This window comes from Gekko japonicus, unplaced genomic scaffold (assembly GCF_001447785.1).
Source record: "Gekko japonicus isolate JY-2015 unplaced genomic scaffold, Gekko_japonicus_V1.1 scaffold644, whole genome shotgun sequence".
Classification (NCBI taxonomy): Eukaryota; Metazoa; Chordata; class Lepidosauria; order Squamata; family Gekkonidae; genus Gekko; species Gekko japonicus.
This window is the reverse complement of record NW_015160853.1, coordinates 890,689-910,339: the sequence shown is the minus strand read 5'-3', so window position 1 is coordinate 910,339 and position 19,651 is coordinate 890,689. Positions and strand designations below refer to the sequence as shown.

Here is a 19,651-nt window from a genome sequence, read left to right as displayed (position 1 = left end):
GTTGGACTAGATGACTCTGGAAGGCCCTTTCGACTCTATGGTTCTATGACTCTAACACCCCTCCCACTTTCTGACTTGGATAAAAGGACTCAGAGATCTCCCTTTCTACTTTACCCAAGTCTGACGAAGAAGAAGAAGAGGAGGAGGAAGAGGAGGAGGGGGAGGAGGGGGAGATTGGATTTATACCCCACCCTTCAATACCCAAAGGAGTCTCAGAGCAGCTTACGAACACCTTTCTCTTCCCCTCCCCACAACAGACACCCTGTGAGGTAGGTGGGGCTGAGAGAACTCTGACAGAAACTGTCCTTGAGAGAACAGCTGTGCCAGAACTATGGCTTGCCCAAGGTCATCCAGCAGGTGCAAGTGTAGGAGTGGGCAATCAAACCCGGTTCTCCCAGATTAGAGTCTGCGCACTTAACCACTACACCAAACTGGTTTGACTCTCCAAAGCCCACACCCTGAAATTCTTGTTCGACCATAAGGTGCTACTGGACTCGAATCTAATGGTTCATTCTTCAGGGTCATGTAACATGGGATATGCCCCTTAAATCTTAAGGGAACAAATAGGAGGGGGGGAAAGAGACTCTTACCGTTTTTAGACTTTGGGTGCTTGTCTTTCAGTACGCTCCTTAAACTGTTAATCTTCGATAACATTGGAGGCACAGAGACATAAAAATCTGCTTGGATTTCACCATCTGCAATCTGGATAGTCCAAAATAATTTTTTTTTAAAGTAGGGATGGAGCCATCACAATTTACGTCTGTATTTGTGATCGCATTATTCTAACACACAGCATTGGGGGGGGGGGGGGGGGAGAGACATACACAGATTTCTCTTCATAGTCCGCTCCCTGCCAGATAGAAGAAAAACAAGCAACCCCATTAAGTGAATATAGCTGAGAATGTGCGAGTCGCACTCTCCCCAGTGCTGAAGCCAGAGTAAAGCCCTGCAATTGCTTGACAATGGGATTTATTTAAAAGGAGGAGGAGGAGGAGAAGAAGAAATTGGATTTATACCCCACCCTTCACTACCCAAAGGAGTCTCGGAGCGGCTTACTATCCCTTCCCCTTCCCCTCCCCACAACAGACACCCTGTGAGGTAGGTGGGGCTGAGAGAGCTCTCCCAAGAGCTGCACTTGAGAGTACAGCTCTGAAAGAACTTGTGACTGACCCAAGGTCACACCAGTGGCTGCATGTGGAGGAGTGGGGAATAAAACCCGGTTCTCCCAGATTAGAGTCCGTGCCAAACTGAGTCTCACCAGTTCATTTTTTAAAAATTCTCCCCCTCTTCCAAAGAGCTCATGCGACATGCTATTCTTCTTCTTGACCCGCCCAGCAGCCCTGTGAGGTAGGTTAGGCAGAGGGGGGAGAGGAGAGGGGGAGGGAGGGAGGGAGGGAGGCCCGAGGTCACCCAGGGAATTTTGTGGCAGAGTGGGAAGTTTCAAACTGGGTCTACCAGATCCTTCCCCAACACTTTTTGCCACACTGGGATAACTTCAGCATCAGGATTTTGCCTGAGAATAAGTTAGGGCAGGTTCAAGAACGGCCCTCTCCACTGCAGAGTCTCCTCGGCTAAGATACAGTTAAGAAGGACCCCTTCCTCGTATGCAGGCCACTGCCTTTCACCGTAGAAAGGAGGGGGAAAGATTCCTCTCGAAACAACAACTATATTCATTTCAGAGTTTATTGCCAATACCGTAGATCATAACCACTAGAAATAATTTTCAATGGTTATGGACCGTAACGACAGATTTCAGACCCATAAAAACACCGAGAATAAAGCCAGCTTAATTATATTGTACATAAATCCCTGTCGGGGACCAACAGCTAAATAATACGAAATAAAGGATTTCTCCAGATGGCGTGGTGTGAGCATTAGTAGAATTCTGATGGAGTTTGGCTAATGCAAGAGCAAAATGGAGAAACTCCTTTTTGGCATAACCCATTTGTTCTCATTTGAATGCAGAAAATCGCTTTTGTTGCTTTTTTTTGGCAGAGCCAAGTGGCTTCCACTCCCTTTCAAGAGCCGAGGCCAATATTTACTTTACACACTCTCCATTTCAGGACAAAGAGATAAAAGGCAGCAGAGGACGTCCTGTATTTCCTCTGCTCTACAGACGCACTGGGCTAGGTTGCCCAAAACATTACGAGACCTTCCCTCTGCAACTGCAGAGAGTGCCTAGACTGTACAGTACATCACAGGACCTTCCCTCTAGAATGGCAGAAGATGTCTGGCTGTGCTCTTAGGGTTACAATTTCTCCCCTTCCAATCTTGTTCCTGTTGGCTGCAGAATTGTCAAAAGCATGTCAATATTTAGATTGTACTAGAAAACCAAGACACTTTTCTAATACAAACTGAAAGAGCAGCCTCGTCCTTATACAAACATGCCTAACGCGGTTCCAGTCGGGCAGTAGACACCTCGATCCAGAATAAAGTGGACTGCTGAGAAAGCCCAACACTGAACTATTTGTTTGTCCACTGAAATCAGAGACTCAAAGAATCATAGCGTTGGAATGGACCTCCAGGGTCATCTAGTCCAACCCCCTGCACAATGCAGGAAACTCACAAATACCTCCCCCCCACACACACACACCCAGTGATCCCTGCTCCATGCCCAGAAGGTGACAAAAAAACCTCCAGGATCTCCAGCCAAACTGGCCTGGAGAAAAATGGCTTCCTGACCCCAAAGTGGTGATCAGCATTTCCCTGGGCGTGTAAGAAAGGGCCACAAGAACTAAGCACTGAGGCAACCCTCCCTGACCTCCCTCTCATGATCTGCCTAAGCTCACACAACCAGCATTGCCGTCAGAGGGCCACCTAGCCTCGGTTTGAAAAATCAACCAATCCAGGCTACATCTGCTTTGTTGAGCAAATGTACGATCAGGTCAAAAGATGCAAGACCCAATTCCAGGCTAGTCAGAGAGCGCCGGTGTGGAATTGAGGCCGGAGGATCAGACTAGGATCTACGAGGCCCGGGTTCAAATCCCCACTCTTCCATGGAAGCTCACTGGGTGACCTTCGGCTAGTCACTCTCTCTCTCGCAGCCTAACCTACCTCACAGGTCGGTTGCCAACATCTAGGTGGGGGCTGGAAATCACCTGGAATTACCCAACTGATCTCCAGACCACAGGGATCGGTTCCCTACAGAAAATTGCTACTTCGTAGAGTGGGCTCTGTGGCCTTATACCCTACTGAGGTCTGTCTCCTCCCCAAACCCCGCCCACTCCAGCCTCGACCCCCATATCTCCAGGAATTTCTCAACCCGGAGTTGGCAACCTGACTCACAGAGGTGTTGTTCTGAGGGGGGGGGAAAGGAGGGAAGAAAGATGTTATAAGCTGCTTTGAGAGAAAGGTGGGATAGGCATTGACATTAAAAAGAGTAATATACAAAAGTAAGGTAAAGAAAGAATACCAAAGAAGGTGGGATAGTAATAAATACATAAGTATATTATTATTATTATTATTACTATTTCTACTACTACTTTGAAGTGCAAAATGTTGCTACAGTGGTTGATTTACGTTTCGCTACTTACGGGCTTAACTAATTCGTACCCTCCTACAAACGCAGCTCCGTGTTCTTTCGCTATAACGGCTTCATCCGCGTTCTGCAAGAAAATAACAGTTTGGTTTGATGAATGCTGGACGTAGTGATCATTTTAAGTGCATGAGCTTCCGCTACAAAATAACTGCCATGGTGTAACTCCAGTCACACGGCTAAAGCAAAATTTGCACAGCCAATGGAATCTTCAGTAGCCAATCAGAAGCCATGCTGGGCAAAAGCCCCACCCAGCCCTGATCACTTTCTAAAAGAGCTTGTTGGGCACTCCTAGTTAAGACAGTCGGGGGGAAAGGTTAAAGCGCTTGCGGCTCTTTAGCTTGGAGAACCGACGGCTGAGGGGTGACACGATCGAGGTTTACAAGATTATGCATGGGATAGAGCAGGTCGAGAAAGAAGTACTTTTCTCCCTTCCTCACAAAACAAGAACTCGTGGGCACTCAATGAAATTGCTGAGCAGTCGGGTTAGAACAGATAAAAGGAGGTACTTCTCCAACCAAAGAGCGATTAACGCATGGAATCCACTGCCACAGGAGGTGGTGGCTACAAGCATGGATGGCTTCAAGAGGGAACTGGATAAACATATGGAGCAGAAGTCCATCAGTGGCTATTAGCCACAAGGTATAGGTAGGAACTCTCAGCCTGGGGCAAGGGATGCTCTGTCTTCTTGGTGCTTGGGGGGGGGGGGCAACAGTGGGAGGGCTTCTAATGTCCTGGCCCCTCCTGATGTCACCTGGTATTTTTGGCCACTGTGTGACACAGAGTGTTGGACTGGAAGAGTGTTGGACTGGATGGGCCACTGGCCTGATCCAACATTGGCTTCTCTTATGTTCTTATGAAATGTCCCCTTGGCACAAGTTCATTGGAGACTTAGCTGCAGGAGAGGATTCATTCCACAGAGCATTACTTCCCAACCTGTAGGTCATGAAGCCCCTGACAGTGGGCCATGGGGCCAGACCTCCCTAATGGCCATCCCTGCCCTGTCCACGGCTCTCTTTCGTATTTTGGAAACCAAAATCTGACCCTGGAAAACAGTATCTTCCATGTCATATGTTAGCTGGGTTTTTCTTCTTCTTCACTGCATATACATGTTGATCACATAAAACGTGTCCTGATGGTTACTGTTAGCCCTACCAGCATAGATTTTAAGAAGCTGAATTGCTGCCTTCAGTTTCTGGGGGAATATCACTAAATGGCAGCCTCAGTGAGAGGTGGGGTATTGGCAAGGACCTCCTACCTATGTCTATGAGGATCTTTCCCTTTAAGAGAGCCAGAGGTCATTTCGGGGGGGATCGCGGGGAATCGCAGTTCCCCCGGGTGAGGTACGGGGGGCGGGGCACATGACGAAGCCCCGCCCCCTGCTTCCGGCCGCCCCGCTTCCTGCCCTCATTCAGCCAGGAGGAGGCAGGAGAAGAGGGAGGGTAAGTTGCTTCCTCCCTGCCTCTCCCCACCCCTGCCTGCCTGGGGCCAGGGAGGGCCTTCGCGGGGCTTCCTTGCACTCCCGCCGGCCTTGCAGGTCCACCGCCGGGCCCCTCATGGGGCTCGGCAGTGGAGCTGCAAGGCCGCCGCCGGCCGAGACTGTTGGGGGCGGGGTGTGTGGCCTTATGACACACTTCCGGTGATGTCAGGGTGTGTGGCCTTATGACACACTTCCGGTGATGTCAGGGGGTGTGGCATATGCTAATGAGTTATGCTAATGAGTTCCCCAAGCTCTTTTTCTGCAAAACAACCCCTGAAGAGAGCTCTCAATGACCCATCCGTTACTTAACCAAAAGGGTTGTTTTTATTAAAAGAAAAAATCCTAATAAAATGCACACATACAGAAATAAAACACACGTTAAAACATGCACACAAGTAATGGAAGTGCAGAGGTGAGCAAGAATAATAGCAGGATGTTGGAGGAATTATACATTGCCTGTCCAGGAGATCAGGAGTCCGTGGACTGTGAGCATGGAAAGTGACCCAAACAAAATTTGGGGGTGCCCTGCCAGTAGGCGCTCAGGGCAGACACACTGCAATGGAGTTGTGCTGGGCTAGTTATATCCAAAAACTTGTCCAGAGGGCTTGCTAATGCAAAGGGTCCCTCAGAACGAAGCATTGATAAGATTAATCAGGGATAAAACAATGTAGTTTGGAAACGCTGTACAGAGTTCCCAGGAGTGGACAAAAGAGACCAGAGATTCTCTTCTGGATGCAAAGTACAATTTGGGTTGGGTTCCTGATTACTTCTCTGGTGGCTGAAAGCTTTGTTGTTGTTGTTGTTCAGTCACACAGTCGAGTCTGACTCTTCGCGACCCCACTGACCACATCACGCCAGGCCCTCCTGTCTTCCGTCGTGCTCCGGAGTTTGCTTAATTTCATCTTTGTTGCGTGGATGACATTGTCCAACCATCTCATCCTTTGCCGTCCCCTTCTTCTGTTACCTCCAGTCTTTCCCAGCATCAGGGTCTTCTCCAGGGAGTGCTCCCTTCTCATTTGGTGGCCAAAGTATCTGAGCTTCAGCTTCAGTCTCTGGCCTTCCAGGGAACAGTCAGGGTTGCTAATTTAAACTAATCAAAACAGAAATGATACTGCTTGACAAACCACCTAGGTTTGGGATGTGGGAAAGGGGTAGAAGTCAGGACTTTTCATTATGAAGGACATGTGGGGAGGAAGGCTGAGGCGAGGCAAGTCCATTGTCCAGAGTATGCAGATGTCCGCAGGGTGGAGGGAGAGTCACAGCTGTCAGAACAAGGTCTCATGTGCTTCCCAGGGACACTGGCTAGGCATGGTTATGGGGCCTGCCAGTCCTGGCGTCCATTGTTGTGTCCACTTATATCAAGCTGCCTGGTATATAGTCTCCTGGGGTACCCCTATGAGGACCTCTGATGGTTGAAACGACCCTCCTAAGAGACAGGGGGTCAGCATGCTTACAGTTACGAGAGTGAACTTCTCAGAGCCAGTTTGGTGTAGTGGTTAAGTGCGCGGACTCTAATCTGGGAGAACCAGGTTTGATTCCCCACTCCTCCACTTGCACCTGGCTGGATGACCTTGGGCAAGCCACAGTTCTGATAAGAGTTGTCCTTGAAAAAGAGCAGTTTCTGTCTGAGCTCTCTCAGCGCCACCTACCTCGCAGGGTGTCTGTTGTGGGGAGGGGAAGGGAAAGGAGTTTGTAAGCCGCTCTGAGACACCTTTGGGTAGTGAAGGGAGAGGTAAAAATTCAGTATCTTCTTCTTAGACTGGGGGGGGGAGTTGGAAGGAGTAATGGAGAAGGAGAGGGTGGTAAAAGGCTGGAATGTAACCTCCATATGCAAAGGCTGCATATGTCGGAATGCCACTTGCTTGGGGTTCATAGTGGGAGCAGCTGTGCCCCTTTGTGTGATGTTTATTGGTTTCTCAAAAACAACTGGTTAGGCACTGTAGAAAACGGAATGCTGAACTGGATGGGTGCCAAGCAATGCTCCCTTTAAGCTGTGAGTCTTGTGAGCAAAAATTCTACTTTGTGAGCAACTGGCCATTAAAGTTGTGAGCCAGCGATTTGGCTGCTGCAGAAATTAGTCTGCTCTGGAGCTCTCCTTCCTGAGCTAAGACAAAAATCTGTGAGCCGGAGGCTAAAAAACTGTGAGCGAGCTCACACTAACTCAGCTTAGAGGGAACACTGGTGCCAAGGTCACAGTCTGCCTAGGGTGCCAAAAAATCTTGGGCCAACCTTGGATGGGTCACCAGACCAAGTAAATTTGGACTTGTGGGTCACCGTACCGAAAAGTTGGGAACCACAGCCGTAGATCATGGTCCTGTCTTCATTGTCCTGAATCAAACCTAACTTATAATTGCTGGAGAGGATGTGGGACATGGTGCAAGTCGCCAATGCTCCCTCTAAGCTGTGGAGTCTTGTGAGCAAAAATTCTACTTTTGTGAGCTACTGGCATTAAAGTCATGAGCGAGCAACTTGGCTACTGCATACATTAGTTTGCTCCGGAGCCATCCCTGAGCTAAGAGAAAAATGTGTGAGCTGGAGGCTAAACAACTGTGAATTAGCTCACACTAACTCAGCTTAGAGGGAACACTGGATCATGCGACTGAATGCACAAGGCCAATTTTGTGCTTGCCAGCTCACCAGTTCCATAGAAGATACTCTCGAGTAAGCACGCTACTGATTGCAGCCTCACTGGTGCGTACAGCACAATCCTAAGAGATACACCCTTTAACTGAAAACAATAGGCTCAAAAGGGTCTAAATGTAGGATTGCACAGTTTGTGTAGCTTTGTGGCCTGTGTAATCGGGATGTATGTTTGGATATTTCTGGTCAAATTAGATACCCAAACAATATCTCATCGGTATTTTTTTTGGTATATTTGTGGATCCAGACAGTATCTGGGATTGTCTGGGATACTAATAAACGGGTCCTGAAAAATCCCAGAAATATTCAGGAGTACTCAGGGCCAGCATTTTAAGGCTTCCAGGAATGTTGTTCTTTAATCTGACAGTGTGTCTGTGTCAGCATTTTCTTTCCGGGTCTTGGTATTTGCTTGCCAGGTTGGTTTGGCTTGGATTCTGTTTGTCTGAAATGGGTTCTGTTGGTCTTGCGACACTGTGTCCCTCGCTTAAGTTGGTTCGTGCCGGATTCTCTGCTTTGACATTGGCTTGACTTCTCTGATTTGACATTTGCTGGGCTTGCAAGTTGCAACGGCGTTCCCTGATAAGTTGATTTGGCTTGCATTCTCTAGTTTGACATTGGCTGTGTTAGGCTTGCTGCACTGACCCATGGGGCTGCTGGGATTCGCTGGTTCTGCATTAGCTGTTTGCATCCAGAGGCTTTTGTCCCATGGTTGCTTTGCTTGCTGCTGTGTCTTTGACGACTCCTTGCCCTGGAGAAAACATGTAATCACCCCCCCATAGGAAACAATGGAGGATGGCTGAGGGCACCTTATTCAGGGGCCCACAGAATTGGATCTCTTGGTCCAATTCCCTTGAAACTTGGGGGATTCCTTAGGAGACAGGGAGCATCAGCTCTGTCGTGATGGGAAATAGATTCAGGGTGGACAAAAGGAAATACTACTTTACACAGAGTGATTAAAATGTGGAATTGGCTGTCAGAGGATGTAGTGATGATGACGACAGGAATAAACAGCTTTAAAAGGGGATTAGATAGATTCACTGAGGATAAGTCTATCAATGGCTGAGGGGAACCTCCACATTCAGAGGCACTAAACCTCTGAATCCTGGAGCCAGGAGGCAACATCAGGGGAAGGCTTCAGCCTCTATGCCCTCTTGTTGGCTCTCTGGAGGAACTGGCTGGCCATTGTGTGAGACAGAATGCTAGACTAGATGGGCCACTGGTCTGATCCAGCAGGGCTCTTCTTATGTTCTTATGATTTTGGTGTCATTTTGCAGGAAAAACATCCCCTCTCAAAAGATCCTCCATTGGGAATAATGGACCTGAATAATATCAGGAACCCACCCTCAAAAAACAAACAAAAAAAACAAGAACAAATCCAGATACCAAACTGGTATTTGGGACCTGAGTAACCAGGAATACCATTAATTCCACACTCCCTGACATTTGGATCTGAAAAAATGCCATATTTTTATCTGTTGCACACCAGTAGTGTGTTATCTGGAAAGTCTCTGCTTCAAACCTCACCGCAACCGTCCAGTCACTAGCAGATGCAGATACTCACTGATCAAAGAAGTAACCAAAATGCATTTTCTTTGCTAGAAATTATCACAAATCTGCATTAAAAAGATACTCTGCAGCCCAAAATAATAGCAAATATAAAGATTGCTTTATTATCCTAATGTCTACCTGACTAGGAGCTGCAGTGGCTCAAGTGGTTAAGACGCTGAACTGCAGACTGTGGAAGGTCAGTAGTTCAGCAGTTCGAGACCCGGGTGCCGCATGATGGAGTGAGCTCCCGTCTCTAGTTCCAGCTCCTGCCAACCTAGCAGTTCGAAAGCAAGAAATTGCAAGTAGATAAATAGGTACCACTTAGGTGGGAAGGTAACAGCGTTCCATGCGCCTTGGTGTTTAGTCATGCCGGCCACATGACCACGGAAACGTCTTCGGACAGCGCTGGCTCTTCAGCTTTGAAACGGAGATGAGCACCGCAACCCTATAGTCGGATTCGACTGGCTTTCGAGCAAGGGAACCTTTACCTTTACTTTGTTTTTACTACCTGACTGCTAGAGAAATCACAGAAATCAAAAGGGGGGGGGGGAGAATAACAAAACTGACATGTAGGCTTTCCTCTACTCCCACATTGACTGCATCAGTTGCGACTGCAGACAGGAAATTTCTCTTCCTCCCATCCAGCAGGGCCTCCAATGATTTTAAAGACTTAGCCTCAAAGGGTGGAGTGACAGAACTGAGCTGGCTTTTCAAATATATCATACCTGGGGACAAGCCGTGGTTCAGTGGTGGAGCATCTGCTTGGCATGCGGAAGGCCTCAGGTTCAATCCCCGGCATCTCCAGTTAAAAAGAGGATCAGGGGACAGGCGATACAAAGGACCTCTGCCTGAGATCCTGGAGATCTGCTGCCCGTCTGAGTAGACAACACTGACCTTAACAGACCGATTGTCTGATTCAGTATAAGGCACCTTCATGGGAATGCATCATGCGTTTAAGAAAGAGGGCCAAGGCAAGTCCAGCGGCTAACTTAAAAATGACTTCAAAAAATATTTCTGGTCCCTTATCCCTCAATTGCTGTCTGGACCTCGGAACAATTTACAGGGTGCCAGACTCAACTCCAGCCGGCACCTTAGAGACCAACAAGATTTCGGGGGACAAGTTTTTGACAGTCAAAGCTCCCTTCGACAGGTAACTTTTCCAGAGCTTTGACTCTCAAAAGCCTGCGCCCCCAAAATCTTGTTGGTTTCTAAGGTGCTGCTGGACTTGATTCTAGCTCTTCTCCTGCATGGCCACCATCTGAAACTGTCTTACATGGTGCCCTCCCTCCGTGCCTTCTTTTGAACCCCAAGTCACAGTTCACCTGTTCCATGAAGGTTCTGATCCAACACGTCACTCCTCAAGTCTTAAGAACATAAGGGAAGCCAATGTTGGATGAGGCCAATGGCCCATCCAGTCCAACACTCTGTCACACAGTGGCCAAAAATACCAGGTGCCATCAGGAGGTCCACCAGTAGGGCCAGAACTCCAGGAGCCCTACCACTGTTGCTCCCCCCCCCCAAGCACCAAGAATACAGAGCATCCCTTGCCCCAGCCTGAGAGTTCCTATCTATACCTTGTGGCTAATAGTCACTGATGGACCTCTGCTCCATATGCTTATCCAGTTCCCTCTTGAAACCATCCATGCTTGTAGCAGCCACCACCTCCTGTGGCAGTGAATTCCATGTGTTCATCACTCTTTGGGTGAAGAAGGACTTCCTTTTATCCGTTCTAACCCGACCGCTCAGCAATTTCATTGAGTGCCCACCAGGTGTTGTATTGTGAGAAAGAGAGAAAAGTACTTCTTTCTCGACCTGCTCTATCCCATGCATAATCTTGTAAACCTCAATCATGTCACCCCTCAGCTGTCGTTTCTCCAAGCTAAAGAGCCCCAAGCGCTTTAACCTTTCTTCACAGGGAAAGTGTTCCAACCCTTTTATCATTCTAGTTACCCTTTTCTGCACTTTTTCCAGCGCTATAATATCCTTTTTGAGGTGTGGTGACCAGAACTTAATCCGCAACCAAAACACGGATAGTAGCTTTGAACAAATTTGAACAACTGGTCCTTCCCCATTATTCCAGTCCCTTTTCTCCTCTCCAGTCTTCCCCATCTAACATTTTGATTGTGAGCTATAAGGGGGCAAAGCCTGTCTTCTGCTTGTTAGTCTACCAAGGTCCCTGCCACACGGGACGGCTGGAACGCGGCTAAGCAGAGCCACACCAAACTTGACACGCCGCGGAGGGATCCCACGGATCCCCTCAGCCGCAGCGCATCGCTCCCCGGCACGATCAGATGCTGGGGAGAATGCGATGGTGCGAAGGGGAGCCTGGCGAACTGCGCATGCTCACACATGCGCAGTTCGGCCAGGAGCCGGGGATGTGATGGCGCAAGGACGCGCCGGCGATCCCACGGCCGCACTTGCCGCTGCCCATCCGAAAGAACCACCTAGGGAGGTGGTTCTTTTTTGCTGCGCTGTATGGGCGGGATGGGCCGGATCGGAGACGGAAGCAAGACGTTCCCCAGATGTTGCTGTGGGATCGCGCCTGTTTGCTCCGGCCCTGATCCGTCCTTCTCCCGGCCCAAACGGCTCGTATGAACAGGACCAAAGTATCACGGACACTGACAGAGTTGCATCCGTAATAAAACAATGACACACCACTCAATGTTGAGTTGTAGTCTGCTTGACAAAACCGAGAGATGTCACATCTGCTGTTGTTTATACTTGGTGAGATAGCTGGATTCATTAGGGAGAGAGTCCCAGAGTCATTTTTAAGTTCAGTCTTAACTCGCCGACAACGTTAACACACACGGGGCAGAAGAAAGTGTTGAAACTGCAGGTAGCGACTCACCTCTGTGAACACCAGAACCTTGTGGGTGTTATCCAGAAAACAGTGTGGCAGAAGAACAGTAGCGGTGAATGGCTCCACTGGTTTCTGAAAGGAGAACGAGTTGTTTTTTTTTAAAAACCACTCAGGTTATTTACTGTGGCAACAATTACATTACAAAGAGTTTAGCATCTTGACAAAGGTTTCCACAGTGACCAAGAACAAAGATGGGCAGAATTTCAGACTTAATGCAAACACGAGAGATACAGTGTCAAGGAAACTATGTGATCTGGAAATCCCTCTCAGGGCCACATCCTCGAACAAATCATCTCTGAAATTAATTGTAGGTGCCCTGGTTATATAAACTCACCTTTTTTGCGTATTTGGTGTGTGTGCATATGTGCTTGTGAGCCTGGAAGTCATGGTGACTTCTAGTGACCCCTAGTGGGGCTAGGACAGGGGTGTCAAGCATAAGGCCCAGGGGCCAGATCTGGCCCGTCCAGGGCTCTTATGCGGCCCGCGAGCAACTGATGCAAGGGAGGGAGTGCTGGGGGGGAGTGGGCGGAGCCATTCCATTGTGGCTTCTGCCAGACAGAACAACCTTGTCTGCAGCAGTCAAGCATTGTTGGGGGCATCTGCCCAGCACTGCACTACTGCCCCTCATTGTCTGCCTACGTGGGTTTTCCTCTGCACCCCCCTCCCAGCCCACAGAGCCTTGCAGTGAGGATACACCAACTTGGAGCTTACAAGCAGCTGTCCTTTCTGAAGTTTCTATCTCCAGTACCTGGGCATTACGTTTTATGGCACACATGGCCTGGCCCAACAAGGTTCTATTTATGTCAGATCTGGCCCTTGTAACATATGAGCTCAACACCTCTGGGCGAGGACATTTCAGAGAGGTGGCTTGATAACATGCCTTTGCGTCCCAGCCCTGGTATTCCTTGGAGGTCTCCCTTCCAAGTACTTGCCAGGGTCGGCCCTGCTTAGCTTCTGAGATCTGACGAGATCACGCTCGCCTGGGTGATCCAGGGTCAGGGCTACCTAAACTCACTTTGAGGGCCAACTCACACATTGCAAAGTCCTTGGTGTCTGCCATAAGTCCTCGCAGTAGACAGCGGAGAGTTGGTAACCTGAGAATCAGCCCTCAGTGTTAGGGGAAATGTCAGGGAATTATGTTAGGAAGCAATTTAAGAAGTCTGACATCCACACACACACAAGAAACTCTCTCTGGTGTACCTTCTTGTCCATTGACATATCCAGGGTGATGTCAGCATACACAAACTGCCTGGGGGAAGTGAAGTCCAGTTCCTGAAACTTCTTCAGCATGTCTACAGCCACTTCTGCTTCATAAACGGGTCTCTGGTAGCACCAAGTCAAATAGACGTCATCTGTCGGCCCAATCGGCAAGGCTGGTTTGTAACGTTTCTTTTCATAGAGCAGCTCTGGTACAGCAGTTTTCTTTTTGGCTTTTGTTTTACTGGACTGTTTCCTTTTTTTTAAAAAAAAAAGATGTGATAGAAGGAGCGGCCTAGCTCTGCGTAGACTGGCAAGGTAAAATAACACAAGCATGATGAGAGCCAGTTTGGGTTAGTGGTTGGGGGAGCAGACTCTAATTTGGGAGAACCGGGTTTGATTCCCCACTCCTCCACATACAGCTGCTGGGGTGACCTTGGGTCAGTTACAAGTTCTCTTAGAGCTGTTCTCTCACGAGCAGTTCTCAAAAGAGCTCTCTCTGGCCCACCTACCCCACAGGGTGTCTGTTGTGCAGAGAGGAAGGGAAAGGAGATTGTAAGCTGCTCTGACGGGTAGTGAAGAGAGGGGTATAAATGCAATCTCTTCTTCTCCTCTTCGATTTATCTTTTTTTTTTTAGCATGTCCTTCTCCCATGGAGCTCAGGGCTGCAAACATGTCTCGCCCTTCCCTCACAACAGTGACCACAACAACCCTGCCAGGCGGGCCAGGCTGAGAGTGTGTGACTGGTCTAAGGTGACCCTGTGAGCTTCACAGCTCAATGAGATTTGAACCCAAGTCTTCCAGATACTAGCCCAATACTCTAAGCCAGGGGTCCCCAACCCTTCTGAGCCTATACGAATTCTGACACAGGGTGGTGGGTGCAACCCCAAAATGGCTGCCAGAGCAGGGGAAGCCACACATACGGAGGAAGCCCAAGTTCAAGGGGCGGAGGAGTAACTTTTAAAACCACACTGAGCGAGAGAGAAGAAAAGAAGAGGAGATTGGATTTGTACCCCGCTCTTTGCTCAGAGTCTCAGAATGGCTTACAATCTCCTTCTCTTCCCCTCTCGACAACAGACAGCCTGTGAGGTAGGTGGGGCTGAGAGAGCTCTGACTGAGAATTGCTCTTGAGAGAACAGCTCTGAGAGAACTGTGGCTTGCCCAAGGTCACCCAGCAGCTGCATGTGGAGGAGTGGGGAATCAAACCCGGTTCTCCCGGATTAGAGTCCGTGCTCTTAACTGCTACACCAAATTGGCTCTCAGCAGCTGCTGAAACATTGTTTTAATCTGCCCAGCCAACCAGATCTCCAGTGACCAGTCACAAGCCCTGTTGGACAAGTACCCCACCCAGCCCCACCCACTTTCTGAAAACATCTGGTAGGTGCTAGGAAAGGGCCTCTAGGACAGCAGCCACACAGCCCACGAGTACCACAGTGGGGTGCGGTGGCTCAAGTGGTTAAGACTGTGGAAGGTCAGTAGTTCAGCAGTTCGAGACCCGGGTGCCGCATGATGGAGTGAGCTCCCTATCTATACCTTGTGGCTAATAGCCACTGATGGACTGATGGACTGATGGACCTCTGCTCCATATGTTTATCCAATCCCCTCTTGAAGCCATCCATGCTTGTAGCCGCCGCCACCTCCTGTGGCAGTTAAACTTGCTGAATGACTTTGGTCCAGTCACACATTTGCACCTTTACATAGTCACAGGATAGGAAGAATATGTGCACTTGGAAGCAAAAATTGTGACTCTCACCACCTCCAGCTCTTTTGTATAACAGCAATTGACTGTGCATGGCAACCCAATCTGAACACAGCTTAAAATCAAGAACTGTGCAGACTAGGCACAATCCACCAGCAAGCTCTCTTGCACAGCCTGCCCTTGAATGAACAGATGCTGCTCAAGAGAATTACAGTGCTCTTCTTTTCCATAGGACGTTCTGAGAAGGAATCCCAAGCAAATAAAGCCCACTGTCTAGCTAAAGTAAAGGTAAAGCCAGTCTAATTGAACTCTAGGGGGCAGTGCTCGTCTCCGTTTTCAAGCCGAAGAGCCAGCGCTGCCCGAAGACTTCTCCGTGGTCATGTGGCCAGCATGACTAAACACTGAGGCACATGGAACACTGTTACCTTTCCACCGAAGCGGTACCTCTTTATCTACTTGCAATTTCTTGCTTTCGAACTGCTAGGTGGGCAGGAGCTGGGGACAGAGACGGGAGCTCACTCCGTCATGTGGCACTCAGGTCTCGAACTGCCGAGCTACCAACCTTCCGGTCTGCAGTTTAGCGTCTTAATCTGTGAGCCACCGCGGCCTACCTAGTAGGCTTTTAATCCTAGCCTTCCTCCAAGGAGCTCAGGACAGCATGCACACTTCTCCTTTCCCCTTTTATGACCTCACATCACCCCTGTGAGGTAGGTTAGCCAGAGGAATGTGACTGGCCCAAGATCACCCAATTCATGGCAATGTAAGAATTACGATCTCCACAATCCTGGTCCAATCATCAGCATCTCCATTGCCCTCTCTCTTTAACCCCCCCCCCCCAAACTAGTAGAATACTCAAAAAGCAATAAAATGGCAGTCATGGCATGCGTGAAAACTGATTTGGTTACCATCAAGATTCAACCTGATGAGATAACAAGTTTTCTTTACAGGCCTATGGAGCTTCATTGCATATACTTGAAGCCAAGGCTTAATTACCCTTTCCACCAAACAGAGTGAGCCAGTTTCAAGCTGGGAACGCAGTCTGTTAAATCACTGACATTAATTTGGTTTCTGGTGAGGTACAAACACCCACGAGTTCCCACAAATTACTCAAGCAGGATGCAAACAAATGCTCTCCATCAATCTTCAACCCCACCCCCTCAAGTGTACAGTGAACCAGAATAAGGATGACATAACCCAAGAATCTGAAATATGCCGGTGCTGTTTGTCTCAATCACTCAATGATTATCCAGTAGCAGATTGTGTGTCTGAACACACTCCCTGCTACTAGAGACATGCTTAGCTGAGCCCTGAACATTTCTACTAATTATGCCATGAATTTTTAAAAAAACATTTTAAAAGCACCTATCCTACTTGGATCCAGATCCCACTTACAGCATCCTCCTCTCTCTAATCACTATTGATGAGGATATCAGGAGGCAGGAAACATCTGGACACCCCTCCATTGTCTCTGGCTGCAGCTAAGGATCTGTTCTCCAAAGGGCATTTGTCATTTGCACGGGTTTTGGACTTTTGTCAGCAACTTCAGAAGACAATTTTGGCAGAAAAAGCAGGATAAAAATATATTCTTTAAAAAACTGTTTTATTAACTAAACAAAGCAATAAAAGGTATTTACTTACTTTGAAGCATAGGGTCTATTAGAAATCAGTAAGTTAGCAAAAGCAGGTACCACTGCAGAGTGTTTACCAATTCTGGTGAAAATAGGGCTAGGACACTGAACGGAAACTGTGAGAAGGAAAAAGAGAGAGAGAAAATGCTTCTGCCACCAGACCAGAAGAAGCAACGCGGAAACCAACAATGCAATCCTAAACAGAATTACACTCTTCTAAGCCCGTTGACTTTGAAGGACTTAAAAGAATGTAACTCGGTTTAGAATCGCACTCCCAGATGCTTGGTAATGGAGCTCTTCAATCTATAGTTCCAGAAATGTTTTGTGAAATGGGGCACTGGTACAAAAAATGAGATCCCTCAGCACATATATTTTAAAGTAAATTCTACTTAAATCCATTGGACTTGCTTCCTGTTAATTTTGTTTACAATCTAATTCTTCATTAAGGTGGTAAAACTGTCTCTGGGCTGCACTCAAACAGAAGGCAGAGGCTCATATACTTCTAATTATTCTCTCTCTCTGTGTTAAGTGCCATCAAGTCTCTCCATTTCATTTATTAGCTTCATTGACCCGAGGTCTTAAGCCAAACATGCAAACAACAAGTATAAAATGCATTACATAAAATTATAAGAAATTTAGACAGAACGCCTTTACAATAAAAGCTAGTAAACATGCTCTCAATCAGTAACATCAGACCACATTTTATAAACTTCAGTGAATTCTATAAAATCCCATGATATTATGGAAATTAGTTTTAAAATTTTAAAATTGTATACAAAAGGTACTCATAACATTTCAAAGCCGCTTTAAAGATAGCACTATTGAAAGATATTTTGCCACCAAGCGAGTCGTTTCAGGGTCCTCATCAGCTAATAGTATGGTTATCACCCAGGGTTCCATAGGGAGGTGATATCTTTGTAAAATAGGAGTAATCCAGCAGGATCTGGGGTCAATCCATTGGTGGCAAAATAACATAAGATGATCTAAGGTCTCTATTGCACCTGATCCACAATTACACAATCTATTTGAGTACTGTATTTTAGCAAAACGGCCACTTAGCTCTACAGTTGGAAAAACATTCAACCTTGCAAGCGTGAAGACATATCTAGATCTGGGGGATGTAAGGAAGCTCATATATGAGGGAGTTTTCTTAGGTGGAACAATCCCTAAGGCAGAGTTGGAGCATACTCGCCTAGCACGAATTGAAGTGCTGAGTCGATCAATGTTTGTCACCCTCAATCTCATCAAATTTAGCGCTTCTTGATAATTTAAATTATTAAGCCCCGTAGGGGCGAGACCAATCCACTCCAGCTTGTTATCTATATGTTTTGCCCACGTACATTTATAATTATCCCCTTTTAAAAGATAAAGAAGACCTCCTTGAGCATTAGGTGTCATATAAAGAACTTTCAGTCTCAATTTAAAGGCTGCCTTCCAGGCTCTTGACTCAAAGGAGCATCAAGTCTCTTACAACTTACGGTGACTCTATAAATTAATGCCCTCTAAAATGTCCTACAGTTCTAATTATTCTACAGATTTGTTAAGTTTTCCCATCTTTTGGAGAAATTAGGCGGCATCTTATTTTCCAGTCATTCTCCTTTAATAAAGAGCTCTTTATTCATGTTTCACTTCTAGTCTATTTGTAATAGAAACATTTTAAAGTCAACTCATATTTACTGCAAAATCCATAGTCTGGCTTAAATATGCACTCTACTTTTCAACCATTTTATACACATGCAAGAGAAAATGAAGCAGCAGTTAATCAATACACATTTTTTTTTTGAAGTGTGCATATAATATATGCTGTTTAAACCAATAAGGTTTTGGTCTTTGTTTTTGCACAATGACAGTGTGTAAGACTTCTTCCATCAAAGAGACACTAACAATCTCAACCTATAATAGCCCACTGGACCACAAACAGCTCCATTTTTGCTCTTTTAACAGAAGCCACACACTGAGCCCCCTGGGTGGGTGGAGGAATTCCAGAAACACTTGAGGAATAGCAAAAAGAAAGAAGAATCTTAAAGGCTAACAACATTAATTCCAGCAGAAGCTTCTGCAAGTCAGAGCTCACTTCATTAGATGCATTTCATCAGAAAAACAAAAGAAACATTTTAAAATATTTTTGTTTAACTCAATTGTCCTCGGAGAAGGAAAACTAAATAGCATTTCAAGGCAAAACATACCTTTCTCTGTATCCTATCACGGAAAGGCAGTGAAAAAGGACTTTAGCAGCATCTTAAGGACTAACACAATTTCATTTCTGCACCTGCTTTTATAGACTGGAGCTCACTTCTTCAGATCATGCAACGAATGGACTCTCAGTATGCAATCATCTTATGTAGGGGGCAGAATAATACCATAAGGAGACCGCACTCACTGCGTCTGAAGAAGGGGGCTTCAGCCCAGAAAAGGCTAGACTAAAACCTTCCTAGACTTTTAAGGTGCCCCTAGACTTCTTTTTATTTGTCCTGCAACAGACTCTCACGGCTATCCCTCTAGATCAGGGATATTCAAAGGCCGGTCTTCTACCTATCGTGGCATTACACAAGGGCGGGAGCGGCGAAGGACACTTCTCGTCCACAAGCGAGTCGAGACGCCGACAACCCGCGTCTACTTACTTGGAACCAACTCCCCCACACACTATATTCAACGCACTCCTGTATATATAGACTAGGGAGTGGGCGAGGGCCCAGAAAAGCTTCCAGTTTGGTTATGGCCCTACGATTCCTCGTTCTTCCTCCTCTCCAGGGTTTACCTGCTCTCAGACAGCATCTCATCATGGACGCCGCCATCTTGTCCGCGAGGAAAGGACAGCTGTCCGTTCGCAAATGGTCCCCGGATAGAACACGGAGCCGAGAAAGAAAGGTTCCGCGCCTGAGGAAATGCGGTAAGGGAGCTCGTGTAGTGTTCTGTCTTTTGATAAGGCATAACAGCCGAGCGAGTGACAGGAACAACCCAATGCAGAGTTATTTCAGGCTCTAAACCCATTTATTCCAGTGGGTTGAGACCGCAGTAACTGTGTGCTGTAGCAGTAGAAAAGAGCAAGAGTCCAGTAGCACCT

At 47.3% G+C, this 19,651-nt stretch overlaps 1 protein-coding gene across 1 annotated transcript in view; it reads right to left on the bottom strand.

Moving 5' to 3' along the window:
- The window catches only part of MRPL1 (mitochondrial ribosomal protein L1), a gene marked incomplete at its 3' end in the record, with an annotated part of 31,821 nt that extends 12,421 nt beyond the window's left edge, over nt 1-19,400 (bottom strand). Inside the window, exons 1-6 of the mRNA XM_015421079.1 lie at nt 19,346-19,400; nt 16,598-16,703; nt 13,264-13,516; nt 12,052-12,135; nt 3,534-3,605; nt 591-702 (exon numbers count right to left, since the gene is read on the bottom strand). Coding sequence (XP_015276565.1) covers nt 591-702; nt 3,534-3,605; nt 12,052-12,135; nt 13,264-13,516; nt 16,598-16,703; nt 19,346-19,382 — 664 coding nt within the window. The remainder of the gene's footprint in view (nt 1-590; nt 703-3,533; nt 3,606-12,051; nt 12,136-13,263; nt 13,517-16,597; nt 16,704-19,345) is intronic.
- Nucleotides 19,401-19,651: the final 251 nt, after the last annotated feature.